Genomic DNA, 17,943 nt, shown 5'->3' on the forward strand with positions numbered 1-17,943 from the left:
ACACTATAAACCACCACCGAAGTATACAGTAGTGAATCCATCCATCCACATAGAAAGGGCATCCAGCCATAAAATAGAGCCAAGCCCTGTAATGGAAAACAAGGTGTGGAAAAAGTGGCAGAAAAGAAAAGCTGTGTATGTGGCCTGTTCAAGAAATAACAAAACTTGAAAATAACTTTAGTAGCTTACCAGCTGCAGAGAAAACTTTGTTTCCTTTGACGTACTCCCCTCCTCTATAAATATAATCCTTTATTTTGGAAACTGACCCTCAACAGGTTTGCCATATGATGCCCTATTGTGCAGTTTTTATTGAATATAAACGGTTCCATAAAAGAAGCATGGACCCACGCCCAGCCACCTCAGCAATCGTGATTAGGTAGCTTTCTTTGAGGGCAAACCTCTTCCACAACTCGGCCATCATCATCCCCGGTATGGTACCTCTTACACGTACTAACAATCCGTAAACGGTGGCGGGAATTCACATGATATTTCTCCATGATGTAATTGGATACTGGAATGTAGATTGCCTGCTTCTCTTAGTGCACATCGTGCAGCTGCTGTTCACCTGATTCTAGACTTACTGTTGGGTTCAGTATTACAGAACAATATCTCTGTTTTCACAAGATATGGAAGGATGGGCAGATACCAGCAGATTGGAAAAAAGGTATCATTCCACCCTTTAAGAAAGGTTACAGGAAGAAATGTTCCAATTACAAAGGAATTACAATAACTGCCCAAGTGGAAAAGCTGTATGAAAGGACTTTAGAAAGAAAAATAAGACCATTGATAGAATGAAAGTTATCAGAGAAACAATATGGATTCCGGAAAGACAGGTCAACAGTTGATCTAATATTTGGATTGTGTCAGCTAATGGAGAAGTGTTATGAACATAAGGTCTTTTGGCTGACCTTCCTGGATATCAAAAAGGCCTTTGATGCTGTAAGCAGGGACAAAGTCTGGGAAGTGCTGAGAAAGAGTGGAATCGATAATGACATAATAAAACGAATTGAGAATTTATATGAAGACATAAGTAGTCGTGTCAAAACACCATCAGGAATGACGGAACCCTTTAGTATAACTACGGGCCTAAGACAAGGTGGAATTCTGTTACCTCTTCTCTTCATTACTGTGCTGAATGAGATTCAACAACAAGTATGCCAAAATGTTGGTGACAACAAAATGAAAGTCATGCTATTTGCTGATGACATCTGCATATGGGGAGATTCCAAGGAGGAACTTCAGGATCAGATCAATGCATGGACAGTAACAGCTAAAGGGTACGGCCTAAGATTCAGTCAGGAAAAAAGTGAAGTGTTGGTTATGCAGAGAAATGGTCAACCTGAAGGTTACATGAAATATAGGGTAAACATCTCAAGATGTCCAACAAATTCAAATATCTAGGAAGCATGATATCAGCAACAGGCTCCATTGAAGAGGAACTTATCAGCAGGATTTAAGCTGGGGGAACTTTCTATAGAGTTGTCAGAGACCTAATATGGAACTCAAAAGTACCGTTGAAATGCAAGCGAGCAATTTATCTGACTTATTATATGCCAGTTTTGACATATGGGAGTGAGACCTGGACCATGAGGAAAAAGGATGAAGCAAGGATTCAGGCAGCTGAAATGAGATTCGTCTGAGCAATGGTTGACAAAAGAAGACGAGATAAAATTCGTAATGAGAACATCAGGGACATGGCCCAGGTTGGCAGAATGCAGGATAACATAACTCTACGTAGACTCAAATGGTATGGTCACATGCAAAGGATGGATCCCAATCGCGTACCCAGAAAAATGTATGATCCGCAGTTAAAATATTCAAGACCAAGAGGGCGGCCAAGAATGCGATATACAGACATGGTGAAAAACAACATTCAGCAACAAGGAGGGGACTGGGACAGCATTGAAGAAGGAGAAGAGTACAAAGACATAAGTTGGTGGAGGGGCTTCATTTGCCGACCCATCATATAGATGGAATGACGTAGGATATGTATGTGTTTGTTTGTATCTCTGTTTATCGATGGCTAGAATATCTACTCTTCTCATGCTGTTTTTAGCTAAGCAGTTTACTTTATATACTTCCCACCCATTATCGCAAAAGACTTTTGCGGTAAGGCTGCAAATTGTGTGATGGCGAGTATTCTTAAGCAATGAGCCGAATGGATATTAGCCAAGAACATGTCCCAAAATTTCTATCTCTCCTGGCTTCTACCATACAAGCTTCTTACTGGAGCCACATCTGCCATCATTTTGATGCTTTCAGGCCACTCTGATGTTGAAAGGCCTACCTTTTCTGTGAACCACTCATTTCCTAGAGGGTGCTGTGTGAAGAGGGCAAGGAAGGGAGCACCATTTTTTGAACTCCTCATTCCTTAGCCTTTCCCTGATAGCTTTGCTATTTGTTTTTGTTATTGTTTTTCCTGCAGCAGCATTCATATTACGAAAGCAGTCGTCTTTTTCTTTGTCAGTATTTCTACCACAGAGTTCATATATGTTGTTAGTTTTTCCAACACTGTCAGTACTATTTATGCTTGTGGAATCAGTCCTCATAGGCAATTTGGGGATCGCATACAGTTCTACCTGCAGTTTCAGTTTGATCTCTTCATTTCACCGAAATCCTTGTCCTTCCAGTATGGATTTTAGTTTGGGAAATAGACAAAATCCTGCCTCTTAATCAGAGGCCCCAGGTTCAACCCCTGACCCAGTCAGAGATTTTTAACTGAATTTGAGGGCTGGTTCGAGGTCCTCTCAGCCTACATGAGAACAACTGAAGAGTTATCTGGTGGTGAAATAGCAGTCCCAGTCTAGAAAGCCAAGAGGATTCGTCACGCTTACCACACATGTCCTCGTAATCTGCACACTTTCGAGCTGAGCAGCAGTTGTTTGATAGGGCTGTTGTGCCATGGGATTTTTTTTTTTTTGTTTTTGTTTTTTGTTTGAAATAGAAAGAAGTCTGTTGGCCTTCTCTTCTCCTGTTGTCTCTAGCAGCATCCGTGCTACTAAATCTGTCTTATAGTGCTGGAACCTTTGATGAATCCACACTGATTGATGGTGAGAGTGACAGTGCTGCAAAGGTGCTGGTCAAGAACTTGCTCGAAGATCTTCGGGGTGTGGTGCAAGAGGCAAATTGCTTGATAGTTTGAATTTAAAGATGGATACCCCTTGTTTTGAAAAATGGGTACTGTTACACTTGATATCCAGTCAGTAGAAATTTGACCAAACTCATTTAGTCATTAAAGAACTCTGTAGTCAGGTAATAGCAGTACCCTGAAGTTTCTTGAGCTTCCACAAATCAACTGGCAAATCGTCAGGACCAGGTACTTTCAGATTCTTCATGGTATTAATGGCTCTCTCTACTTTTTTCATTGTGATTTGAGGAATGGGATCTGCAGTTTTATGACCTTTGGGGGTAGGTTGGTGAGGGAACTCGATATTTGAAATCCCATTGAAGTGCTCTTGCCACTGTCATGTAGCCCATACTGATCCCTGTTTGTTGCACGCTTGTAGTGTTCAGTGTCCTGAGCTGCTTTGCTTTGAGCTCTTGCCATTCCTCAGATAACACAATTCTACAAATTTTTAAAAATTTTAAGGAACTGGCTTGAAAGTGCCTGATTTATAGTAGTTTGCCCATGCTGATTTCAAATCTGTCATCCTTTTTGTTTTTTCTTCCTTCACCCTCAGTTCCTTTGTTATTACTATAGATGTCAAAATATTTTTATTTTTTTATTTTAGAGGTTCATTACAAAGTTCATGTTGTGAAGGAAGTTGTGGATATCTTTCTTCCATAGCACTGTATGATGACTCGCTAGATATTGATGCTATTACACCATTGTCTGATTCGTTGTCCTCTGTATCTGAACATTGTTGCCAATTTGAAGGCGCTACTAGTATTGGTAAGTCATTCCCATGAGATATTGGTCTGATGGCTGAACACATATCACGATATGAGATTTTCTGTTTATTTTTTTATGAAAACCCTGTTATTTTGGTTATGCAGAAATAACAGTCATTGGTATGATTTTCGTGTTCGCGTCGTATCATTGTAACTCCAAAAGGCCTGTGCTGTTTCTCCCCTTTTAGCCACTGAATTAGTTTTACATAGCATCAGATGCAACTTACATATGGTGCGAAACTTTTATCTGGTCACCAAGCGGACAGCCGAAATACGGGTGATATACAGTTTTCAATAGTCTTGTAACTGGTTTCCTTTGTTTACTAGTTCTGAATTCTCGGCAGATGTAACAAAAACAATCTGGGGAATTGATACATACATGTCTCTGCTTATTCATTGTTTAAGCATAACAACAACACAGCAAAGTTTAAAATTTCACTCTGAAAGATGTATAACCCACCACGGTTTCAACCTGGATACTAGCTATTAGAAGTGTAACATCACACTCTGATAAATAAGTTCTATAAGCACAGCTGCAATTTCCACTTCGCATAAAGTCATTACTTCTAGTCAGATAAGCTTACACAAGTGCGTATGCATGCAGATGCAGATGGGGCAAGATTGCCATGCAGCGAAAAACATAAACAACAATAACTTTTTTCCCTGACGTGATAGAAACATACTGTTTTTGGCAACGTGATCAGTACATTATTTGCAATGAAATCCAGTACTTCCATTCCCAGTTCCCAAAACCTTGTTGAACTGCGTAATCTTCTTAACCTCCTTTGTGCCTACTTGCTCGTGAAGGCTGCGGTAATGTCAGTCACATGCAGCCGCTACAGTCCTCTTAGCTTCCTTCCGGATTTTCATGTACTTCTGCTAGTTCTCATCTGTCTTCTGTGCAAATCACTTCCTGAAGGCAGGCTGCTTCTCAGGCATCTTTTACTTTATCTGACGTCCAAAGCCATGTCTGTTTAATCTACGTGCCAGTGCCCAATCGTCTTGGTGCAAAGTGCCATTTTCTCAGCAGTGGTGACTGACTTGCAGAGAGCTACCCACACCCTGTCTGCTGAATTTGGGGTGAACGCAGGGAGATTGATGATGTTAATAATGCCCTCTTTATGCTCACGTTGGTTTGTCCACTCGATTATGTCTTGGCCTGCTAAGCCACAGCTTCTGTGAATGACGATTTTCATGTCGGTAACAAACAGCTTGTGTTGAGGAGCCAAGCATTCAGACTGGATGACTTGCAAGGAAATCTCGCTTCTACACAAGAACAAAGTCAGTCTGGCTGCTGATATTGCCACTGTGTGATCAAGTGATTGGATTGTTTTTCGAAATATACGTTGGGATGAAAAGATAGGTTGCTTCTGCAAAATCAAGGATTTACTAACTATAATTGTTCCGTAAGCCATATCCTTTCCATAAGTAGCAGATCACCTGCCAGACAGGACGGGATATTGTACAGCTCATTCCAGAATTTATCCTTTTCCTCTTCATCAAGGCCCATTTGTGGAGCACAGACAGAGAAGGTGCACAAATGGTGGCTGTCAGCACCGATGACTGCGGACATGAGGCGATCTGAATGTCTGTATACTTCACCGACTCGCCTATGTAGTCTTATACACCACTGAATATCACTGGTACAGATCTATGTCCACCTTATCAATACTATAAAAAGTCATTTAATGTATATTAATAAAATGCCATACATGTTTCAAGAACCTCGCTTGTTCTCTTCATCAACGACCGAACAGTTTGTGAACTTGATACCTAATCTCTTCACAATACACTCTAAACAAGTTGTAAATACAAGAAAGGTCATCTACATGAAACTTTTAAAATGACATTACTCTAAATAAGTTATAATGAAAATAGAAGGCTTGTCAACTAAATAAAATATTTAAAATTTTAATAATATTACCAAAAACAGTGTGTGTCTATGATTCAGATTTTTATATTTCAGCTTGTTCTGTTAGAAACTTCCTCCAAATGGCTAATCTCTTTCTGGTCGGGTGTGATTTAGCTTTCTATACACATCAAATCATGAAAACATGGGTCATTGTATTGTGAGGAGGTAAGGTATCAAGTCCACAAGTTGTTTGGTGGTTGATGAAGAGAACAAGTAATTTTTATGAATATAGATTAACCTCTCAAGCCGGTTCGACGTGTACATGTACGGACCTACAAAACATAAGCCAGGAGTGATTTGACATATACCTGTACGGACTAGGCTAGCGATGATTTAGATGTACATCTGCGTGCCATCTGTTGGTTGTCAACGTGAACCTTTAGCGCGGCTTGCAGCACAGGGTATCATTCTATGCAGGGGAGTATCTTTTACCGCAATGTGGCATTGTGTTGACATAAAAAGAATCTGTTTCATCAATGTTGATCGTTGTAAACAACATGGCGTCGTCCTCGCATGTTCTGTATTTATCTAATGCAGCTCTCAAATGCATATTAGGTGAAAGCAATGATGAAAATAATCTGAGTGATAATGAAAGTGTTAGTGAAAGTCGTTTAGAAGTTATAGCAGTGTTTGTGACAGCATGTAAAATTGTGATATTTTTCTAAAATTTATTACCGCTGTAGGGTAAAACTTGGCCAACTTTTAATACTGGCTTGAAGGGTTAAATAACTTTTTACAGTATTGACAAGGCATTGCAAGAAATGAAATTCATCTTTTGGATCCATGTTGACTGTAGCTAATATAAGAATATTAAAATTTCCAACTTTTCAATACTTTGTGTTATAATCATATAGATTAATTAATACATGTTACATAACAGCGTATACATGCTTCAGCTATTTTGTAATGTTTATTAATTAATCTATATGATCTATATAACACAATGTATTGTAAAGGTGGAAATTTTAATTTTTATATTAGATATTGACAAGGCAGACAGCCGGGCTGAGTGGCTCAGACATTTGAGGTGCTGGCCTTCTAAGCCCAACTTGGCAGGTTCAATCCTGGCTCAGTCCAATGGTATTTGTATAAGTCAGCCTCGTTTCAGTAGATTTACTGGCACGTAAAAGAACTGCGGGGCTAAATTCTGGCACCTCTGCATCTCCAAAAACCGTAAAAGTTGTTAGTGGAACGCAAAGCCATTAACATTATTATTATTATTATTATTATTATTATTATTATTATTATTATTATTATTATTATTATTATTATTATTATTATTATTATTATTATTTACAAGGCAGAGATAGATCTTTACCAGTGATTTTCAGTAGTGTATTAGATTTAAGTCGATACAGATCAAAATCAAACCATAATGGTTAAAATAATAATTTGACTATGTAGCTCAGAATTCACAATGACTGCGACGTCTCTGTTCTTAGTCGTGCTATGGTAAATGAGCTTATAACCCTCACCAATAACATGGGATTTCTGCCCCTTCCATCTTGTTTCTTGTATGCATGTTTGTATGTATGTATGTATGTATGTATGTTACATTTTTTGTATGTATCTTCATTTGCAAGGGATATCTCTTTTGTTCAAATGTATTTTGTGTGAAAACATTGTAACAGGCCATGCCTGAAATACATCGCACTGTATGTATAATTTTAATAATAATAAATCAGCATGGAGGGAGGGCACCCTTCTGGGACTCCCTCGCTGCCTCTCTCGCGGCTAACGCCCATGCTGCCTCGCTACACGCGAAACCACCCTTGCCAACTGTATGCAGGCAGTCAACATGATGGCGTTGACCATCTCGGTGAATTCTTGACCTTGCCCAGTTAGTGTCTCAATACTGAGTGTGGTGATGTGCAATGATTTCTCTTTTATTCCGACTAGCTTCTTTAGCTGACTGCATTAGGTAGTCGGTAGACCTTGCTCATTTCTTACAGTGGTTGAGCAGTACACCAACATGCTTCACCTTGGGAGGTGGGGGGATGGGGGACGCCCTAGCATTCATTAAAAGCACCACTGGCGTATCTTGATCCATTTGGTTGCAACAGGATTTACCGTCCGGCCTGTCGCCACAGCCTGAATAGGGCAGTTTAGAGCTACTGTCAGCAGGAAGCGAGGCCACCCGTAACATCTGGGAAACAGATGCCTTCAGCAGTAGCTCCTCGAGCTCGATAGCTTTACATAAAATCAAAGCATTGATACTTTGTCTATAAATGAATTTTTCATCTAAACAGTGTTATGTGGCTGAAGATGTTAATAATATACAAAACACGTACCACTTTTAACCAATAAGTTGCCATAAGCAACAATTGTATCGACAAGGTGGAAAATAAAAAATACTTAGTTGTGAATCTTGATAGCGTTAGTCGCTTAAGTGCGGCCAGTATCCAGTAATCGGGAAATAGCGGGTTCAAACTTCACTGTCGGCAGACCTGAATATTGTTTTCTGTGATTTTTCCATTTTCACACCACGCAAATGCTGGGGCTGTACCTTAATTAAAGCCACGGCCGCTACCTTCCCATCGTCGCCATAAGATCTATCTTTGTCTGTGTGACGTAAAGCAACTTGTAAAAAAAAAATTTAAAAAAATTTAAAAAGTCGTCGTTCCACTGGAATACAGACACTACCTCTGATAGAATTTCAGTAGCATTTTCTGTACTGAGGGTCCACTACCCACCAACAATGACTCACCTGTTCTAACCCATGAGGTACTCTATTCAAAGCCTATTTCAAGATCGAGAAATGCCATCTGTATCATTTACCTCTTTCTGTGGTTTCTTTCCTACAGAAGGAAGGCAGCATGAATGGCATCAGTTGTTCTGCAGCCCCTGACAAAACCACATTGATTAGGCATGATAACTACAATTTTACAGACATGCAAGTCTAGTATACGTTCAGAAATCTTCAGGGAATGGCTCAGTCTGTCGTTTGAGCATTCACTGACATTACCTTTTCTTTTCCAGATTGGAACAGTAATGCTCTTGAGCCACGTTGATGGTACGATGTTTTCATTAATCATTCTGTTCAATAAGGCGTCCAGGAATAATGCTCCTTCATGCTCCAGAAGTTTTCAGATCTCAGCTGTGGCCAACTTGATAACTTTTGAAAAACCTTGTGCTAAGACACGGGTTTTTATTCGACAGAGCAAAATAGCTTCAAGGGAAAGATATGTGTCATCCATGACGTCACATACAAATTCATCTCAAATGCTGACTAAACTTCGACATATTTCGGGAGTACAAGGACCATCCTTAGTGCTGGGAATTTCCACTGCAGGCAGTATCGTCACTGATCCACCCACGGTTGCTAATCATCTAGCAAGTCATTTCACAGATGTATCTGGTTCCGGGAATTACCGTCCTGATTTCCTTGCTCTGAAGCGGGGGGCTTTGCCCCTTACAGAATAGGAACTCCGCAGCATGTTCATGCTTTGCAAGGACACGGCTCCCAGATCAGATGATGTCCATAACCAGATGTTCAAACACCTCGACGTGGATAGCCTCTTACATCTTCTTGAGGTGCTCAACGAAATCTGGATAAAAGGTGAGTTTCCGTTAGTCACAAAAGGGAATAGTAATTTCTCTCCTCAAGCCTGACAAAGATCTTAAGTTTGCAGGAAATTACAGAGACCTATTTGTCTCACTAACTGTCTGTATAAACTATTTGAGAGGATGGTGAATCACCGACTTGTATATGGTGTTTGGAGAAAAGAGGACTTTTGTTTGGGTACCAGTGTGGTTTTCGAGGCACCTGCTCCACCACTGACCACTTGGTATGCCTGGAGACTTCTATCCAGGGTGCATTTCTCCGAAATTAGCATTTGGTGGCTTATATATATATATATATATATATATAGAAAAGACCTCTGACACCATATGGCGATATGGCATCCTTTCAGTCCTGCATCAATGAAAATTCTGAGGTAACTTGCTGGCTTTTATTGCAAATTTTTTATCCCTCAGTCTGTTCCGTGTCCAAATAGGAATGGCATATTCACAATATCATGTTCAGGAAAATGGAGTCCCGCAGGGATCGGTTCCCAGTGTCACTCTGTTCGCGATTGCCTTAAAAGGTATTTTTGCTGCTGCTGGTTTAGCAGTAATACCGTTGCTATATGTAGACTATTTTGCTCTCCATTGTAGCTCATAAAGTATGGCAGTCGCAGAGCAACAATTACAGCAAGCTATCACGAGAGTGTAACACTGGACCTCAGAACATGTTGTTTGGTTTTCAACTGCAAAGACCTCTGTTGTTCACTTCTGCCGGGAGTGCTATGTTCACCCGCATCCTGAACTTTATTTAGTGGGAGTCACTCTTCCTGTAGTTGACACATACTGATTTCTTGGGTGCCTTTTCGACAGTAAATTATCATGGGAGCCACATGTGCATCAGTTAAAAGTGAAATGCACTAAGAAACCACACAGTGCTCCTACAATTTAATAGGGCACATATTTTATTCAGGTTAGACTACGGCAGTGCAACATATGGGTCAGCAAAGCAAAGCATCGTTGTTAAGCTGAATAGTATCCACCACAGCAGAGTTAGCCTGGCAACGGGAGCATTCTCTACAAACCCCGTTGCTAGCCTGCTCACTGAATCTGGTGTGCCGCCTTAACACCTGAGGCACCAACAAATACTATTGTCCTATTATGCTATATTTTACCTATTTTACTGTCAGTATCATCTGCCCTTGAACCATCCGTGTAAATAACTAGTGGACCTGGATACCAGCCAACAACGGACAGGAAGAGTCTCTGATAAATGGAAGGGTCTGTGTTCACCTTAGGCCCGGCATGAAGATCCGTCAATATGGAATGATTCTAATATCTTGTAATATTGTGCTGTGGGAGCCTCCGTGGCTCAGGCGGCAGCGCGTCGGCCTCTCACCGCTGGATACCGTGGTTCAAATCCCGGTCACTCCATGTGAGATTTGTGCTGGACAAAGCGGAGGCGGGGCAGGTTTTTCTCCGGGTACTCCGGTTTTCACTGTCATCTTTCATTCCAGCAACACTCTCCATAATCATTTCATAGCATTTATCAGTCATTAATAAATCACCTTGGGAGTGGCGACCCCATTGTAACAACAGCCTATATATATATATATGTTTCATTCATTACATCCCTGACCCGGTCAAAGACTGGAAAACAGGTTGTAAGTTTTCATTTCCATTTTCATTGTGCTGTATTCAACAATGCAAACCATCGGCTCTACACTGCTGATCCAAGTAAGGTACCTCCTTGGTTAATTCAACGACCTAAAATCATCCTGGATCTGCATGCCGGGCCTAAAGTAAATACGGACTCCTCCATTTATCAGAGACTCTTCCTTGTCCATTGTGGCCAGTATCCAAATCCAGATGGTTCAAGGGTAGAAGCAAAAGTAGGCTGTGCATTCATTGTCGATAATGAGCTGTTTCTTTTTTCCTCTACTGGAAACCTATAGTGTGTACACAGCAGAGCTCTGTGCTATCCTTGAAGCTCTGTAGTATAAGCTGTCCAATGAACGTTGGCACTTTATGCTGTGTACTGACTTCTTGAGCTCGTTACAATCTATTGATAAATGTTTCCTGCAGCACCCTCTGGTACAGCAGATCCGTTACCTGCTGGCCAAGTGTTGGGAATCCTGGCACTAGAATCACGTTTTTTTTTGGCTCCCAAGCCACATGGGTGTAGCAGGGAAATAAGTTAGCTTATAGGGCTGCCAAGGAGAGAGTCACATTGCCCCCCACTGGCCTTACAGGGTTCCAGCCAGTGATATTCATTCCTCCTAATGAGACCGCATTGATGCGCTGGATTTGCCACTTAAGTGGGTTTCTTCGTGTGCTTTCGCATTCCATCGTTATGATTGATGTCACCGAAGCGACATTTTTGTGTGAGAACAAGTCTCAGCTAGACCCCAAAGCACGGGACTCCCACGTGATATTCATTCTCAGCTGAGATATTTGGTGATTTCTCATTGGGAGCTGGAGTAGCTGCTCACCCCACTTTCAAATAAGTCGAGAATGATTAAAGGAACTACGAAGGTATGGAAGACTTCTCTTCGGGTTTCTTCAAGAGAAGCAGTGGTATTATATCTACTATTTATATGTCTATTAAATCTATTATATCATCTGTAATTGGAGAATTTGTAACTCTGTTGATGATAAATAAACAAATCAGATCAAATGTCTTCGGATCGGCCATAGTATAGCGATGCACTCCTGCTTACCAAAAAGTATACATTCTTACGGAGTGTGCAGACCTCGCCGATCTGCACTGTAGTTTAAAACTTCCTAGTAAGTTCTCCCTCGTTCTGCGAGATGACGAGCAGTCCGCAGACCTTGACATCCGTTTGATGAGGGATAGTGGCCTGTTTTATTGTATTTAAAAGTTTTCTATTTGTCTTTAAATTTTATTTTATTGTTAATTACATTTTATTCTATTAACTCTGTCTTATTCTGTCTTTGTGTATTTTTAATGTGTTTCTTAAACTTCTAATGTAAATGGAATATATTATTTCATTTCAAAGGCCATGTTAATCTGTTTCTATTTTTATTCTATTTTAAATTGTTTTATAATAAAATAAGGCATTGTGAATTAGAATCACTGATTATTTTAATTTCATATTCGTTTTCATCTTTTAAATCCTAATCAGTGGATAAATAGGAAATTTTAATATATTATTTTGTTGTTTGTTTGGAGGAAATTATGTGACATATAAGTCTTGATTTTATGATGGAGAATAACTCTAGGTAATGGAAATGAATACTCTGGCTTGCTTCAGAAATAAGCTGAGTTTCAACTTGAAGCTGCATCTGAGGAAAAGTTAACTGGCAAATTGAAATAATGTTTGACATTAAAATGTGCAGCTTGCTCAAGAGTACCTGAAGGTTCAAACGAAGATCGCCTACCTATCCCGCTACAGGACCCAACTTGCGGAAAGTCTGAGTGAAGCCGAGGGACTGAGTCAACTGGATCAGCAGGACTCGGAGAGGCACCAGGAAGAGTTGCGCAAGCTGGAGAATGAGAAGGTGAGTATGATTGAATAGGTTGGGAAGTACAGTACAGTGCATGAAAATTAATTAAAGAATCCAGGATCAGACTAGTCACTGTAAGTCTCCCTCTCTCAAATATTTTGAATCAAAGGAATTTATTAATGTTCAGTAATTTGTATACCATACAAGTAAAGTGCTGTTTTAGCAAGAATATTTTTACTGACCATATATTCTTATTGTCTACCCTGTGATGGAACCCATCTGCCAGATAGAGTTTGTATTAGATTGTTAGAAATGGTATTTAAAGGTAACATCTCTTAAGTTATTAGGAATTAGAAAATACTGATGCCCACTGAACTCATCTGATTTCTCCTTAGTGAAACAAAAAGTAATCATAGCTCACTTGGTGGCTATTGTTGTTAAGATGTCATGTCTATTTATGGTCTGTCACTGTGGTTAGCCGGTTCAAGTCCCATTGGTGGAAAAAGAAAATTGCCATTAGAATGTGGCTAGTAGGATAGGAGTGGTGGTGATATACAATTTCTAATGTCCGGCTCCATAGCTAAATGGTTAGCGTGCTGGCCTTTGGTCACAGGGGTCCCGGGTTCGATTCCCAGCAGGGTCGGGAATTATAACCTTAATTGATTAATTTCGCTGGCACGGGGGCTGGGTCTATGTGTCGTCTTCATTATTTCATCCTCATCATGACGCACAGATCGTCCACGGGAGTCAAATAAAAAAAGACCTGCACCTGGCGAGCCGAACTTGTCCTCGGACACTCCCGGCACTAAAAGCCATACGCCATTTCATTTACAATTTGTAATGACTAGTTTGTGTACCAAAAGCATGGATTTTCCTCCAAACCTCTCCCCAGTGTTCATGTGAAGTGAAGGCATGTCATGTGATATTAGGGCATGTGACGCTGTTGATCGTGATTCATCCATTGGGTGGAGATGTTAAGCCTTATATAGATTCATTGGTGCTATTCGACAGGAGTAGGCTATGTGCGGCACTGGGTTTCAGCCTCTCCCTTCTAGAGATGGGAGTTGCATATCATTACATGATAATGTATCGTATTCCAACAGAGCAAGCTGTTCCAGAAATATGATACAAAAGTAACTGCCTCGGTGAAACCAAGGGAATGTGGGGAGACTGTGATTGGCTAGCAGATATTAGGAAGCATAGCAGCTCGTTTAAGCGCGCACTCCTGCGCAGGTGCGAGCAATAATTTTGTAACAGTTTAGAGGCAGCACAGGCATTCATACTCTGTTACTTGTTGGCCGGTTACAAATATTCTTTAGTTCTTTGAAGTGTTTTTGTATTAGGCTTGCAAGTGATAATACATACAGTAGAGTAATTCCTCTAAACTGTTACGTTACTTTGCATCCCGTGTTTCACGCTGTGTTGTGGACAATGAGCAAAAGACCCGATATGACTTGTGTAGATAAAAACTCAGTTACAGGGAAACTGATTCTAATTTGAAGAAATGCGTTTAAAGAAGGTACCCAAAAATAATCATTTATTTTACATTTTATAGCCTACATTGGACCTTTCTAGTCATTTATACAAAGGATTTCTTGATTTCCTATCAGCCCAATATTTTTTTCATTCTGAGAGATGCTGCCTTCCCTTGTTCTGTTGAAAATACCCTCCAATTAGACCTTTTATTGATCTTGGTGTGTAGCCTAGTGTGTGTATCTTGAAATAAATTATTTCTGTTTTGTTTTCAAAATTGTCTATTGTTATTTATAATTCTTTAATATCCTCCTTAATTTCCATGACCCATTTAATCTGGGTCTACCTATTTCATAATTTTTCAGTTACTCTTCTGCTATTTCTGGTGTCAGGTGTTCTGATAAGATGTCCAAAGAATGATATACATTTTTCCCTAATTGTGCTGGTTCAATTTCCTTATAAACTGTTTTATTTCATGCTATTCTCCATTGTCCATTAACTTGATACTCTTTGTTTATGCAAGTCCTAATTATTCTTCTTTCTGTCTTAAGTATTTTGTCTGTTTCATCTGTAATAGTAGTTTAAAAAAATGTTTCACTAACGTAAGTTATTTCTGGCTGTGTCACTGCTTTATAATGTCTTAATTTTGCTGCTATCGATAAGTTTTTTTAATTGTATTTAGTCGTGGTAATATAATTTGCTTTGTTTTATTTGTTTATTTATTTATTTATTTATTTATTTATTTATTTATTTATTTATTTATTTATTTATTTATTTATTTATTTATTTATTTATTTATTTATTTATTCTGTTATGCCAAGCTGGTTTCTCATTAAGATTACAAGTTATGATTTCTCCTAAATACTTAAATTTATCAACAATTTTGATTTCTTGCCCACCGAGTTCGATAGCTGCAGTCACTTAAGTGTGGCCAGTATCCACTATTCGGGAGATAGTAGGTTCGAACCCCACTATCGGCAGCCCTGAAAATGGTTTTCCGTGGTCTCCCATTTTCACACCAGGCAAATGCTGGGGCTGTACCTCAGTTAAGGCCATGGCCACTTCCTTCCCACTCCTAGCCCTTCCCTGTCCCATCGTCGCCATAAGACCTATCTGTGTCGGAGCGACGTAAAGCAACTAGCAAAAAAAAAAAAAAAAATATATATTTCTTGCCCATCAGTTGTAATTTTATTTACCAGTAGGGGATGTGTAAACATGATCTCAGTTTTTTCAAAGGATATTGTAAGACCTATTTTTTGTGCTATTTCCTGTAGAGATTTAATTTGGTCACAATAATCATTATTAAATGAATGTCATATGGCCCACCTTTTTCAATACTATATTATGCAATGGAGATACATTACTAGTTTAGTAATGTAATTTCAATAATACTGCATAATGTATTATTGAAAAAGGTGGACCATACGACATTAATTTAATAATTATTATTGTGATCACAATTCAATACGGATCAAAACCATGAAGTTTATATCCTATGATTTAATATGGTGTCGAGTTTCCTGAATATTGTTGGACAATATTGCAAGGTCATCAGCAATTCCTAAACAATTTAAACTTAAATTTTGTTTCGAGCTTCCAACTTTTATGTTCCTTGGGTTGACCTTGTACCATTCCCTTATTATGAATTCTTATGCACAATTAAATAGTAATGGAGGTAAACAGTCTCCTTGTCTTAAACCTGTTTTAATCAAAAACGGTTCATAAACCTCTCCTCTAAACTTTACTTTTGATATGATATTAAAGTAAGTTCTGTCAGTTTAATTAATTTAAGATGGAGTCAAAAAATTCCGTAAAATTTTTAACATTGAAGGTCTTTGTATACAATCATATGTCTTCTTAAAGTCAACAAATGTTATTACAATAGGCTTGTTTTGTTTTCTGTAGTATGCCATTATTAATTAATTAATAATAAGAAGAAGAAGAGATAATTTTAAAACATCTACAATTTCTACCGGTTCATGTAGTTCAGGTACTGAAAAGCCATCGCAGGTGCCATCACGTGTATCTGTCCCTCCAGCAACTGGAACCTGTGGGCCAGTGCAGCAACAATTGCTATTATAATTTTTACCAGTACAAAAGAAAAGGGGTGATATGCAGAAAAAGATGCTGGACAAGCCACTTACTCAGTTGTTTATCACATATTCCCAACCTATTTCTTTTGGTTTTGGTTACGTAGCTGTTAGCTTGTATTCGGGAGATGATGGGTTCGAACCCCTATCGACAGCCCTGAAGATGATTTTTGGTGGTTTCCATTTTTCACACCAAACAGATGCCAAGGCTGCTTCTTAGTTAAGACCAAGGTTGCTTCATTCTTAGTCCTGGCCTGTCCTATCTCATCGTTACCATAAGATCAGTCTGCATCGGTGCGATTTGAAAAAAGTAGCACAAAGAAATACTGGATTAAACTCTGCTTGCTTACTTTCTTCTTGATAGAAGGACAGACTATCTCCTCATGTCTTATTCCGACTGTATTTGAAGAGTGTACAACACTCGTTCGTCAACATATTTTATAATGTCGGGTCCCATTATATGTTTAACTACAAATCCTTGGACTTTTAGGAATATACAGAACTATCTAGCAGTCATGATGCATTTTATAAATGAAAGTTTCACAGTATTAGCTTTCAGAGTGTAAATGGGTCGTTGCAAATACGGGGGTTGGGGCAAAAGTCATGGCAACTATTTTTTTCTTGAAGGTACCAGTCCGGTTGGAAAATGTGACATATACAGATGAAAGGACAATGTATTAACTACATGTGTGGACAATGAATAGCACTGAAATATCGTAATACACTAATTTATTATGTTACAGTAGTATACATGGCAATATGGCCTTCCTGGTGCAAAAGAATGACAACACAGTACACATACAGTTGACATGACAAACCTGGGCCTAAAGACCCTCAAAGTAGTCTCCTGCTACTGACACCACACGCTACCAACGGTGTGGGAAGCGCTGAATACCATCTGCCTCAGCATTTGCCACACCATGTGTGAATCGGGTCACCTGTTGGCGCACAGCATTAGCAATGTCCTCTCGTATTGCAAACCACCTACCACATAGTGGTTCCTTAATCTTTCGAATGAGATCGAAGTCACAGGGCGAAATGTCGGGAGAGTACGGTGGATGCTCCAATTCTTCCCATCCCCAACGTCGCAGTAGCTCCCCTACACACTCTGCTTTATGTGGGTTTGCATTGTCGTGTAGGATTATTGCACTGTCCACAAGATCCGGACGTTTCTCCTGAATACCACGTCGTACCTGTTGCACCAGGAAGTCCCTGTAGTACTGTGCGGTCACTGTTCTGCCATGTGGAACAAAGTGGCAAACAATGACACCCCTGACGTCATACGCGACGATCACCATCAATTTGGCTGGGGAAGGATTCTGACGGACCTTCTGCCTCCTTGGTGATCCAGCATGTTGCCACTCCGCGGACTGACGTTTCAGTTCTGGTTCGTATGTCCTGGCCCAAAATTCATCGATGGCGATTATTCGTGACAAGAATTGTTGCCAGCGTGCAAGGTGGTCGGAGCATATTGTATAGCACACCCACCTTTGAACTTCCGTCAGTGCGTGCGGTACCCACCGCGATGCAATTTTGCGCAGTTGCAGCTCATTACACAATATCCTGTGGACGGTGCGTTTCTCGATGCCACTTGCCATCTCTAAC

At 39.7% G+C, this 17,943-nt stretch overlaps 1 protein-coding gene across 1 annotated transcript in view; it reads left to right on the forward strand.

Annotated features, from left to right (window-relative positions):
• The window catches only part of LOC136857219 (mitogen-activated protein kinase kinase kinase 7), a 168,383-nt gene that overhangs the window by 136,045 nt on the left and 14,395 nt on the right, over positions 1-17,943 (forward strand). Inside the window, exon 11 of the mRNA XM_068225255.1 lies at positions 12,668-12,829. Within this exon, the coding sequence (XP_068081356.1) occupies positions 12,668-12,829 (162 nt within the window). The remainder of the gene's footprint in view (positions 1-12,667; positions 12,830-17,943) is intronic.

This window comes from Anabrus simplex, chromosome 1 (assembly GCF_040414725.1).
Source record: "Anabrus simplex isolate iqAnaSimp1 chromosome 1, ASM4041472v1, whole genome shotgun sequence".
Lineage (NCBI taxonomy): Eukaryota > Metazoa > Arthropoda > Insecta > Orthoptera > Tettigoniidae > Anabrus > Anabrus simplex.